This window comes from Aquarana catesbeiana, linkage group LG02 (genome assembly GCF_042186555.1).
Source record: "Aquarana catesbeiana isolate 2022-GZ linkage group LG02, ASM4218655v1, whole genome shotgun sequence".
Classification (NCBI taxonomy): Eukaryota; Metazoa; Chordata; class Amphibia; order Anura; family Ranidae; genus Aquarana; species Aquarana catesbeiana.
The window spans coordinates 98,378,959-98,392,678 of record NC_133325.1 but is presented as its reverse complement, the minus strand read 5'-3'; the positions used below and the strand labels follow the sequence as shown (position 1 = coordinate 98,392,678).

Genomic DNA, 13,720 nt, shown 5'->3' with positions numbered 1-13,720 from the left:
TCACACGGGGCCGATTCACTCAGCAGATTCCGCTAGCTCAGTTGGGCATTGCTCCATTGATGCCCACTGAGCTGGCGGATGACAGGTCCGTCTCTGCTCACTGTGCAGGGTTGGACCTGTCAGAGGCCTGGGTGAAAACGGATCCGCCTGTCCGTTCTCATCGGATCGGATCCGTTGGACGGATGGCAATACGTTCTGTTTTCAGCAGATCTTGTCTGATCGGATGGCAGGCTGGTGTCAGCGGACACATCTCTGCTGATATCTGCCTGCCCATACAAGTCAATGGGTGGCCTGCTCGGACCGCCTGAAAAACGGACAGGCGCATCTGAGCGGGTCTATTATGTGAAAGGGGCCTTATGATGGCAATATGTCAATAATAAAATAAATACATAAAAATAAACAGAAATATACACATACAGTACATACTGTATGTAGACAACATTCTGTGTAAAGTTTCAGTGATTATACTGTTGTGTATGCATAGCCATATATGGATGTAAGGGGTTTAATAAAAGCCCCTTAAATATTACATATTATACATTTCTATAATGGAAATTGAGGTTGACTTACTAAAGGAAAATATACTGTGCACTAGAAGTGCACTGCAAGTGCAGTTCCTCTAGAACTGAGGGGAAGCTCTGCTGATTTCTATCATCTAATCACGTGCAAGCAAAAACTTAGTTTTTTTTATTTTCCTTGCATGTTCCCCTCAGATCTAGGGCAACTGCACTTGCTGTGCACAGGAGATTTACCCTTAATACATCAACCCCATTGTGTGTGGTATTTGATTTCCTGTGATTGGTTTCTTAGCTCTTATTTTCCTTTAACTTTTGTTCGTAAATATTGGCTCCTACAAGCTGGAAATGTGCAGCGATGAGTATCATCACTGAATAATTGCGTTGTTTATTAGATATGATAATCGGAAAGTACAATAAAACAGATTTGTGTAAGTTGATTAGGTCTACAGTTTAGGCCTGTACACACGATGAGAATATTGAAAGTAAAAAACTTATTCGGAGGGATCGATCCATAATCTATTCGTTAGTACACGACTTTCGAGAGACAATCACGACAGTTCATGCTAAAATATACAAAGGGACAAATACAAAAATTCTTCTCGTACGATAACAGAACAATTTTCATGTAATTAGTATAGTATTTGTGGGGAAAAAAACTGTGTGACCAAGACCATGCATGCTCGGAAATGAAAGAATGCATTACAATACAATATATTACATCACTTCTAAAGTTGTATCCTGTCTTACGAGAATATTCTTAACTGTAGTAACCTCTTCATTTTTAATATGAGACTAGCATGCAAAAAAAGAAAACGGACGATCGTTTGTCCGATATTTTTATCATGTGTACGATGATTAAAGCGGCGTTCCACCCAAAAGTGGAACTTCCGCTTCCTCCCCCTCTCCGGTGTCACATTTGGCACCTTTAAGGGGGGAACACAGCCCTGTTTATAACAGGTCCCCTTCCCCACTTCCGGGAGACGGGGCCCCTCCTCCTTCCCCTGCCGCTTTGCGCATGTACAGTAGGGGGCGTTAGTGAAGCCAAAAGGCTTCACTGCCTGGTTCCCTTACCAGGATTGGTGGGGGCAGCACCCGAAGATCGGCTGGGGTGCCGACATCGTGGGCTCCCTGGACAGGTAAGCGTCATTTTTTTCACCCAGGCTGAACCTCCTCTTTAAATCTTGGCTATACTATTAAATGAATCTACCTTGATAACACAAGGTGGTAAATTGTCTCTCTAGTTTTTACAACTTTTTTGTTGCGTTTTAGAATTCTAAGCTTCTGTAGTTGTACTACTGTCTCACAAGTTGGTATATTGTTTAAGTTGTCAGTATTTCAGAGTACTGCAGAGCCATAAAAAAAAACTCTGGTGTAAAGGAAAGAAGGGATGTTACTAGATGTATTTTTCAGGGTACATTCTGACATCAACTATTTGAGTGTACAGTAGTAACCCTTGTTTTCCTTCTCCATAGTTGTGAATTTCTTTCTACTATGATTGATTGATCTATACTTTACAAGCAGCAAGTACAAGATTATAAGGCTGTGCAATGACACTTGTTGATTATAATGTTCTTTGACTTTTTCAGAGAGCTTGCATCTTCCATTGCTCAACATGTAATTTTATAACTGCATTCTGTTTGATGTGTTATGTACCCAATATTAGTTATGAAATCTGATATATCTTGTGGCTTTTATGTCAATATAGAAAAATTTGCAATGAATAAGAAAACTGCCTTATGTTATATCTTTCAAGGTGGAGTTGCCTCCAGTGGATCTAGGTCCAAGTTCTGCCCTGAATCAAACACTGACCCTACTACGGGAAGTTTTGGTTTCTCATGACTCCTCTGTGGTTCCTCTGGATGCACGACAAGCCGACTTTGTCCAGGTAAATAAATTCTGTTCACATGACTCTGTATCTATAGCCAAAACTTTTATTTAGCTCTGCATAGTGTAATGTCCTATGTAGGGGGGTGGATGTTACTTTCACTTCTGTTCTGTAAACACAACACGAAATGAAGAAAATCCTCAGCCAATAAGTTGCCTCCACAACAATTGCCCCTATTGGAAGATTTCATTTCCTTGACCACTCAAAATTTAGGATTTTCCATCACTTTTAGTCTTATTGACGATGGTCACAAGGACAAATAGAGGGAATTACTCACCCCAGCAGGGACACACACAGCGATAAAATGTTCTAACTCTTCTTTATGCTATTAAAAGCTAAAAAGGAAAAAAAATGCTTGGGCTTTACAGAAAATTTAGGATTACTGCATTTAGAATGCCCATTCACCATAAACGCAATTGATTTTTGTGCTGAAAGCAGTTTGCTGTGTTCATCAAAACTTTGCTGAATACTAGATAATAAAAAAATGTAATATGTAAATGTTAAATGTATTGATGACTGCATTTAGCATGGCGATCTTTTTCATCTTGATGTGTTAATCTTTTCAGATAATTTACTGTGTAACCTATTTCTTACACCACTGTATGTACTGATACCAGGCTGTGCATCATGTGTCTGGCCAGCTGTGGTATCACGTACATGTGAAGAGAACATTGTGCTCAAGTGTAATTGGGAATCAATTGCCTTCTCAGAAATGGTAACATGATGTTCTGCTTTGTGTGTCCTGAACTTCCTTCTAGGTGCTGTCATGCATCCTGGACCCTCTGCTACAGATGTGTACAGTGTCTGCCAGCAACCTGGGGACAGCTGACATGGCCACATACTTGGTCAATTGCCTTTATGTAATGAAGACAACACTTGCTTTGTTTGAATTTACTGACAAGCGTCTGGAGATGCTGCAGTTTCAGGCAAGTTTAATTTGTTCATTTTTTCCTAGCACAATGACTTGGGTGGAAAAAATTGTGACTGTAGCTAAACCTTTTTCAGCAACTTTTGTGATTAGCAAATAATATTTACTGTATTTATGGTCACAGTACTGTATGTAGACAGAGGATGACACCGGAGTTAAACTCTTATTGCTTTAGAGCTTCTGGTGTCACCTGAAGCTAATTCTACTAAATATGAGCTCACTGCCTGGGGGCTTTTCTTGTGCACTCTGCCAAAACACCCCCTCCTTCTGCCCCTAGTACCTAAAATATGTAAGGATCACAGCACGGTGCAGGAATATAGAATCCACACTGTTTCTCTTTCAGTTCTTTGGTATGTAGTTAATTATAGGATTATAGGATGTAAATTTAAGACCTAAATCTTGAGATTATTGCCTAATGCTGTGTACTCACGACTGGACTTTCGACGGACTGAATCACCTCGGACTTTTCGACGGACTTCCGTCGAATCGGACTTGTCTACACACAATCACACCAAAGTTTGACGGATTTGACCTTGATGACGTACGACCGGACTAGAATAAGGAAGTTCATAGCCAGTAGCCAATAGCTGCCCTAGTGTCGGTTTTTGTCCATCGGACTAGCATACAGACGAACTGATTTTTCGACCGGACTCGAGTACGTCGGAAAGATTTGAAACATGTTCTAAATCAAAAGTCCGTCACATTTTCGACAGAAAAGGTCCGCTGCAGGTTCGATGAAGCCCACACACCGTTGAATTGTCCGACAGATTCGTTCCGTCGGACAAGTTTGGTCGAAAAGTCCGGCTGTGTGTACACGGCATAAGTCCATGGTTCTCAAAGAGGCTAATGTCCTTTGCTGTAATGAAAAGCCCTTTAGGCAAGAGCTGCACAGTTTGAATACAATGACAGCAAGAAACTGTACAGATTTGTTTTCCTTTGTTTTATCAAGATTGAAGCTCACCTGGACACACTGATCAATGAGCAGGCCTCCTTTGTATTGACCAGAGCTGGATTAAGTCAGATCTACAACTGTGTTCAACAGCATAAGCCAGAGCAGGTGAGGAATGGTACAACTGAAGCTAAAACGGAGCAATGAGTGATAGAATGAACATGCAATAACCCCAGATGATTAGAGTGAAGAACTGGCTGGCCACCATTGTTTGTAAGAAATGTTATCAAAAAATGGGGTATAGCTCAGAGTGTTAAAACAGCAGTCCGTAATGTTGTATAAAAGTACATCTCTGTGTTTAATTATCAAGAGAGTAGGGGATTGGAATGGGTAAAGTAGAAAATTATTTTACTAAAGTCCCCCCCCCCCTTTTTTTTTTTTTTTTAATGCAAACATGCTGAAGCCACAAGTTAAAAATTGTGCAGACCTGCAAAACTTCTCATCAAGTGAAACATATAACACCAACATGCCAGGAAAAAAAAAAAAAAACAGAATCACTGAGTTGGAAAAAGGTTCACCCCCTTTATGTCAGTATTTTGTTGGACCACCTTTTGCTTTAATTACAGCCTTTAGTCTGTTGGGAGATATCTCTACTAATTTTGCACATATAGACTTTATTAACTACTGTGTGGTCATTCTACAAACAGTCCCCATCAAATTTAACTGAACTTAAGCAGTTCTGCTAAAAAGAATGGGCAAATATTGCAAAGTCTAGATGTGCAAAGTTAGTAGAGACATTTCCCAACAGTTCACACCAGTGCTTGCAGTTCCAGTGTGTGCCAGTTCAGAAAAAAAAAGTAGAACATACTGCATTTTTCCTGCACTGGACTGCACTGGAACACTGTAAAATGCATAAAAAATGCACCTAAACGCACTGGAACCCCACATGGCCTAGGTTAAGAAAAAAGAGGGGGGGAAATGCACGGGACTGCATCAAAAACACACCAAAACACATATATAACACACTGGCCAGCATCTGGAACCCATCAATAACGCACATGCAGAAAAGCATCTAGAACGCATCCAGACTGCATGTAAACTGGCCCTAAAGGCTGGAATTAAAGTGGTTCTTAAGGCAGAAGGTTTTTTATCTTAGTGCTAGTTCACACCAGATGCAGTTCCGTGTGCTTTTTTCCTGCACTAAATGTATTCTATGCATTAAAATAAAAAACCTTCTGTGTGCAGCAGCCCCCCTCAGCCTCCTTAATGCTTACCTGAGCCCATCTTGATCCAGCGATGTTGCACGAGAGCCTCAGCTGTCTGGGACTCTCCTCCGGATTGGCTGAGACATTGTCTCCCACTGCTGTCAATCAAAGTCAGTGGGCCAATGAGGAGAGAGAGGGGTCGGGTCCAGCTGTGGCTCTGCCAGGAGAGCCGGCGAGGGACGTGAGAAGAGGAGGATCTGGGCTGCTCTGTGCAAAACCATTACAGAGAGGAAGGTAAGTATTACATGTTTGTTATTTTTAAACCAAAAAAAAAGCAAGACTTTATTATCACTTTAAAGCGAAAGGTGATTCAACAAAGTACTGACATAAGGGGGTGATCCTTTTTCCAACTCAGTGATTCTGTTTTTTATTTTTTTTCTCTGACATCTTAGTGTCCATATCTTCTTTCACTTGGAATCTTATAAGTTGCACTAGTGAATACAGTTGGATAAAATAAAAACTGTGGCTGTCTTCATTTCAGGTTGCAAAGCAACAAAATGTTATTATTTTAAGGGGGGGGGGGGGGTGATTCTTTTCTATACCTAATGGATGGAAGAAATAACTTTGCATTTTCCCATAGAGCTAAAAGGTATTATGCCTGAGCCTGTGAATATCTCAAGTGTTAAAATGCCATGCTGGTCGTACCACATAGCAAAAAATACATATCAGTAATTGTGATCGTGATCTTATCATTTCAAACTACCCTTGACTTGTGAGTGATCAATTCCTTTGACAATGAAAGAGATCACTTTGGTCAGATTTAATTCGAACTTATTAACAATAATTTTTATATTCTTATATATATATATATATACAGTATCTCACAAAAGTGAGTACACCCCTCACATTTATGTAAATATTTTATTCTTTTCATGCGACAACACTGAAGAAATGACACTTTGCTACAATGTAAAGTAGTGAGTGTACAGCTTGTATAACAGTGTAAATTTGCTGTCCCCTCAAAATAACTCAACACACAGCCATTAATGTCTAAACCGCTGGCAACAAAAATGAGTACACCCCTAAGTGAAAATGTCTTAATTGGGCCCAAAGTGTCAATATTTTGCGTGGCCACCATTATTTTCCAGCACTGCCTTAACCCTCTTGAGCATGGAGTTCACCAGAGCTTCATGGGTTGCCACTGGAGTCCTCTTCCACTCCTCTATGAGGACATCATGGAGCTGGTAGATGTTAGAGACCTTGCGCGCCTCCACCTTCCGTTTGAGGATGCCCCACAGATGCTCAATAGGGTTTAGGTCTGGAGACATGCTTGGCCAGTCCATCACCTTTACCCTCAGCTTCTTTAGCAAGGCAGTGGTCGTCTTGGAGGTGTGTTTGGAATACTGCCCTGCGGCCCAGTCTCCGAAGGGAGGGGATCATGCTCTGCTTCAGTATGTCACAGTACATGTTGGCATTCATGGTTCCCTCAATGAACTGTAGTGCCAATAGCACTCATGCAGCCCCAGACCATGACACTCCCACCACCATGCCTGACTGTAGGCAAGACACACTTGTCTTTGTACTCCTCATCTGGTTGCTGCCACACACGCTTGACACAATCTGAACCAAATAAGTTTAGTTTGGTCTCATCAGACCACAGGACATGGTTCCAGTAATCCATGACCTTAGTTTGCTTGTCTTCAGGAAACTGTTTGTGGGCTTTCTTGTGCATCATCTTTAGAAGAGGCTTCCTTTTGGGACAACAGCCATACAGTGCAGTGTGCGGTGTATGATCTGACCACTGACAGGGGCAGCACAGTGGTGTAGTGGTTAGCACTTTCACCTAGCAGCAATAGGGTCGCTGATTCAAATCCCGACCATTACACCATCTGCCTGGAGTGTGCATGTTCTCCCTGGGCCTGCATGAGTTTCCTCCGGGTACTCCGGTTTCCTCCCACACTCCAAAGACATGCTGGTAGGTTAATTAGATCCTGTCGATATGGCCAGATATGTGTATGTTGTATATGTATGTGTTTGTAAGTGTGTCAGGACCCCATGGGGCAAAGGACCGCGCTATACCACAGATGGACACAGGCGGCAAAAAACACCCTGAGGCGATTCAGTTTGCATAGGTAGCACTATACAAGTCACTTATTCATTCAGGCTGACCCCCCACCCCTTCAAGCTCTGCAGCAATGCTGGCAGCACTCATACGTCTATTTCCCAAAGACAACCTCTGGATATGATGCTGAGCATGTGCACTCAACTTCTTTGGTTGACCACGGCGAGGCCTGTTCTGAGTGGAACATATCCTGTTAAAATCTTGTATTTTCTTGGCCACCATGCTGCAGCTCAGTTTCAGGGTCTTGGCAATCTTCTTATAGCCTAGGCTATCTTTATGTACAGCAATATTTTTTTTTTCTGATCCTCAGAGTTCTTTGTCATGAGGTGCCATGTTGAACTTCCAGTGACCAGTATGAGAGAGTGAGAGCGATAACACCAAATTTAACACACCTGCTCCCCATTCACACCTGAGACCTTGTAACACTAACAAGTCACATGACACTGGGGGAGGGAAAATGGCTAGTTGGGCCCAATTTGGACATTTTCACTTAGGGGTGTACTCACTTTTGTTGCCAGCAGTTTAGACATTAATGGCTGTGTGTAGACTACTTTACATTGTAGCAAAGTGTAATTTCTTCAGTGTTGTCACATGAAAAGATAGAAGAAAATATTTACAAAAATGTGAGGGGTGTACTCATATTTTTGAGATACTGTGTGTGTGTGTGTGTGTGTGTGTGTGTGTGTAAATATATATATATATATATTTATATATATATAATATATATTAAGGTATATCTTTTTTTTTTCATCTGAGTGTATGCCAAGCCATCAGTCCACCAAAAAGTGGTGTCTCTAGGTCCACTGACTTCTATCTCTTGGGAAGGGGGTGCCAACATAGATGCTTTGCAATCTCTGTTTCATCTTCCATGATATGAATTGAAATTAACTGGAAGGGCAGGAACATTTTGTCATTTCCATGGCTAGTGTATAAGCTGGGGAACTGTTGCCAGAGACCTCATTGTGTAATAAATCTTTGTGTGATTTTATATCTCAAGCATTTACCAAAACTAAACTATCAGCTTGAGATGAACTAATCTCAAATTGAACAATCAAAAAAAACCTCTTCAATTGTAATTTCATTCAAGTGGAGACCTCTTGTGTCATGTGTATTTACTTGTCTACAGTTTGTACTTTGCACCCCTTTATTAATTGTTACACGGAACAATGTAATATTTTGGTGATCTACAAAAAGGCAAAATAGTAATTATATCTATACAGTTATTAAGGTAAACCATAATGGTTTTTGGTCAGTTTTATTTTGCTTTAGTTTAGTTCATTTAAGGGTTGCTGTATAACCTATATAAAGAATTGTGTTTCTTATTACAGGGACCACTGGCCAATCTCCCTAACATGGACTCTGTGTCACTGAAGGCTGCAATGGTATACATATTAACTGACTTGTAAAATACTTTAATTTCTGGTTTTATATATGAATACATCTGGGCTCTGTGATTGACATTTTTTTTGCTGCAGCCTCTCCAGATATCAGGGCCCTACCTCTTCCAAGATGGCTGCCTCCACACAGGGTGCAGAATAAGACATGTTAAGTCCATAGTAGGGAAAAAATTGTCTGCAGGGCAAACCCAGGTAGATATTGATGACAAGTTCCCTGTCTGCAATTTTTTATTTTTATTTTTTTGCCACAGCTTCTCATGTCCAGCTCCTCCTTAATTGTTGATGAAAGCCAACAATTTGGAGCCATAACCTTTATTGATTTAATAAAAAAAATAAAAAGAAACTATTGAAATACGCCACAATTCTTTGTCAGGAAATGGGCTTAATTCACAAAGCTGTGGGGTTGATTTACTAAAACTGGAGAGTGCAAAATCTGGTGCAGCTCTCCATAGCAAACAATCCACTTCTAGGTTTTTTTTTGTCAAAGTTTAATTGAACAAGCTAGATTTAATAGCTGATTGGTTACCATGCACAGCTGCACCAGTTTTATCAAATCAACCCCTGTAATACAAGAAAATGGTTCTCTATTTTCAATCATGTGACTGTCGCTGTCAAATCTCATTGGATTTAGCTGAAAATAAGTGTCACTTATTTAAAAACAAGGGCCATATCATACTGGGGATGCTGTTGCTGGCAAGAACCCACTATTGGCAGGATTGCCTTGGAGGGCATAGCAAGGGGTGAAACCACTCACTTCCTTGCACACGTCTCTCCCTTGCCAGATGGGAAAGCAAGGAATCTCTCTCTCGCTGGGGAGGTTTTGCAGCATTTTCAGCAGCAATGGCACATCACCTATAAGGCAGGTACTGTATGTGTTATCCCTGCATTTTATAGCAATCCTGTTGCTGGCGATTTTTTGCTAGAGACAAAATCTCGAATGTGACGTGGGCCTACGGATTTTAATATCCTGGTGTGTTTGCTTTGAACTGTTTAAACTGTTTGTGTTTTGAATGCATAGATTTTCATTTGAGTTATAGCCCATCTCTTGGCAAAACAACCCTACTATCCCTCCCAGCTCACCCACTTATACTCATTTACACATTATGTTTTCATCTTTACGCCAAACAATTGTGCCTTTATGTTATACATTGTTTTTCTGCAGCCAGCGTTCGTTTGAGCACTAAATTGTGGTCCAATGAGCGATAGTGGTCTTGCCACAATAAAATGACAATGTGAATATTTGCCAGCACACCATGGATCAACAGGTAGCATCCAAACAAATTTTTATTGAAGCGTGATTACATCACAGAGCAGGTAGTGCAACGTTTCTGAGTCACGCAGGACCCTTTCGCCAGGTATGTCATCACATGCTCTGTGATAATGCTTCAAAAAAATGTGTTTGGACGCTACCTGTTGATCCATGGTGTGTTGGCAAATATTCACATTGTGACTTTCTGAACCAGTTTCCAGCTGGTTGTTGCTGCAACACCCAAATCTTCTAGAGCTTCATCCACAAACGTGTGTAATGGGAATATGGAGTAATACAATAAAATGACAGGGATTCTTACACTTCTGTTGCCATCACAGCTGTAGCCTTTTAGTGACATCAGCAACTCTCCACCCACCACAACTCTTCACCCCTACACCCATCTTTAAGGCCTCTTCCACATGGGCTACTGAGGGGCTATAAAACAGCCGGCTGAGCCTGTATACTTACTTATTTTCTAGCTGCTCTGGTCCAGTCATGTGAGCTGGCTCCCCTGTGTCAGCCAGCGGTGAGGAAGTAGTGGCATTTTCAGCTCCAGCCGCTGTCTCTGTCCTCATTGGACAGATTGATAGCAGCGGGAGCCGATGGCTCCCGCTGCTGTCAATCAAATCCAGTGACACGGGAGCAGGGGTGGGGCTGAGACCCACTGTCTCTGTCAATAAATGCAGCAGCTGGACTCAGGAGTGCGCCCGCACACAACTACCCCCCAGGGGAAGCAGCTTTCTGTGGGGGCACCCAATGAAGGGGAGGAGCCAGGAGCACCTGCGGGGCACCCCAAAAGAAGAGGATCAGGGCTGCTCTGTGCAAAACCCTTGCACAGAGCAGGTAAGCATAACATGTTTGTAAAGGTTCATTTATTTTTAAATAAAAATAGCAATCACTTTACATTTTTTCTTCCAATTTTACTGTGTTCTTTTGTTAATACTGAATAGTTTTATTATTTTAATACAAAGGAACAGATTTGGGTACACCACAAAGAATTAGTGATTAGGGGTGTTTAGAATTTTTATTTTTTGTAAATATTATTTTGTGAACTCCAGCTGAACTGTATAATGGCCCATGTAGCCAAGCGCAGTTTTGGCTTACCGCTGGATGTGTTTTTTTAACCACTGCAAAATTATATGTTTGCTGTTTGTAAAAGTAGGTTACAAATTCTGCCATTGTATAACAGTAGTGTTTATTACCTGGAATGTACCCTTTCTGTCCACTTATTTTATTCAGCAAGCTTGTTTTTTGACTTTTGAATCCAATGGAGTAGTAAATAGCTGTGGATTAGTCTTACCTTAGACCTGTTTGATGCTATAAATGGTATTAGCAAAATGGGGCCATTTGTTGAACAGAAGTGAATTTCCAAGTGTGGTGAATACAACTTCTTATATTCATATAGTAAATATATGAGCAAAATGTCCACAGTCCTTTAAAAAGATTTTACATCTGCAATGCTATTTTTACACTAGCATGCTTTTTATGCCCACGTTTGGTTTCTCTGTCTGGACTGTGTTTTTGATTCAAGGACTACATGAGCAATTTAAAAATCTTCCGACTGAGAAATGTTAAATATGTATTGAGTCAAAAAAATGTTACGAATCGCGTGTGAAAGTGTTAGAAGCCATGTCACATTTTTATTTCCCTGTTTGTCCCCGTTGGGGTGAGGCACCCTTTCTATTTGTCCAGTGACCATTGTTACCAGGACAGAAAGTGATAGGAAATTCACAATTTTCACCAGAGCAGCAATAGAGGGGAAATCTTCCAATGAGGATACTAGTCAAAGAGGAACAATTACTGTTTTCTTTCCAAAAACACCCCAACATAACCCAGACAGCAAAAGACTGACAGGAGTTCCATCCTTGTGACGTGCCAATGCACAACGCAGAAGCATATATGTACAGATTGGAGCCCACAGGCAGCACAAGGCATCATGAGGTATCCATGTTATCATAGGGATACATGCAGAAAGCTGGAGTGTCTTAGAGAATTATGTGGATGGAGACAGCATGTGAGCTACTAAAGCTAAAAAGTTGTACTGGGGTACAATTAAAAAAAAAAAAAAAAAAAAAAAAAAAATCAACATGCCTACTACTAATGATGGGCTTGGGCAGGTTTGGATCGAAGCCGTCACTGCACCCCGCCAGTCAAAGGCAGTGAGGCATTTCCCGGCCCGCAGCTGCACATACACACGCCGTCGGTCCGAACACGCCCGAGCCCATCATTACCTACTATGAATGTTACCTAATGCACAAGGGTATGTTTACAGGATGGTTTATTGATACTGTAAATGACTCAGTAGCAGGAGATTAAAATTGCTCTTAAAGCTCTAACCAAGAGCTGTATGTAATCAGTTTACGTTACACAGCACCTACTTGTATACAATCTAAGCAATTGGCTCACTGGTCCAAATGCTGTTTTTACGGTCCATACACCACACTGTTGTTTTTCAGTCTTGGACATTACCTGACATATATAATAAGCACAGTGCCTTCTGTGGGTTTGTCTTTCACATTTAGGAGCAGATACAGAAATGTTTACTCATGTGGTGCAGATAACCCCTAACATCTTTAAAGCCCCATTCCAGCCTGATGTTAAATTTACCCATGCAATAATCCCTTCCCCACCCCCAAACCCCCTTGGATGGGTTAAATGCTCACTGGGCTAGGAGGAAACAAATGCAAGTAAATATCTTATTCATTGCTCCCACAGGCTTTTTCTCTCGATGTGACCGGTCCCCCAAACCTGCTTTTTTTGTTGCCCACCCGGGTGCAGCTCTCTGACATCATATACAATACAGGACCAGTCATCCTGCATTATACAAGAGGACAGAGAGACACTCCCATACAACACTTTGCTACTGGAAAACAATTCAGATTAAACCTATGACACTGTCTTCAAGGAGATTGGATGGTCCAGTTTCCTCCTTCAGTGGAAAAATTATTGAAATGTTATTTGGATTCTGTGTAAACACATAGGTAGATAGACTGTAAGCTCCAGTGGGACTGGACGTTTGATAAATAGTTCTATCTTCTGTGGAGTGCTGTTGTGTAATCTATTAGGGCCTGAAGAATTTGTCAGTATTAAAGGCTAAATTGACCTTCTAAACATACTTGGGGTGTAACAAGTAACATTTTCAGCACCCCCACCTCAACCCCCTCATCCCTCTTTACCTGTGAAAGTGGGTGGGGAGGTCCTTCTCATCCCTCAAAGCCGCATCATTCATTAGAAGAGTCCCATCTGCCACAGTGGCAATTGGCTTTTAGTTTTCAGTGAATTACGAGCACTCTGATCAGTGTTCTCGTAGCTCATAGACACTTCCTGCAGCTCAGTAACTGTCTGCCCGTACGGAGACAAGGCCATAGAGCTGTCAACAGTGTTTAAAATACATGAATGTGGTACGCATCAGATTTGTTGCTATTAGCAGAATCACACATATGCATGTTTTGTTGTGTTTGTGTCACTTTTTAATAAGCCAGAACTAGGTTCAAGCGGTAACAAAAAAAATGGGCAGGATTTTCTGT

The 13,720-nt window shown here is 41.2% G+C and overlaps 1 protein-coding gene across 1 annotated transcript in view; it reads left to right on the top strand.

Annotated features, from left to right (window-relative positions):
- The window catches only part of COG6 (component of oligomeric golgi complex 6), a 206,333-nt gene that overhangs the window by 169,174 nt on the left and 23,439 nt on the right, over positions 1-13,720 (top strand). The window contains exons 14-17 of the mRNA XM_073613271.1: positions 2,272-2,403; positions 3,162-3,329; positions 4,281-4,388; positions 8,876-8,929. Of these exons, the coding sequence (XP_073469372.1) occupies positions 2,272-2,403; positions 3,162-3,329; positions 4,281-4,388; positions 8,876-8,929 (462 nt within the window). The remainder of the gene's footprint in view (positions 1-2,271; positions 2,404-3,161; positions 3,330-4,280; positions 4,389-8,875; positions 8,930-13,720) is intronic.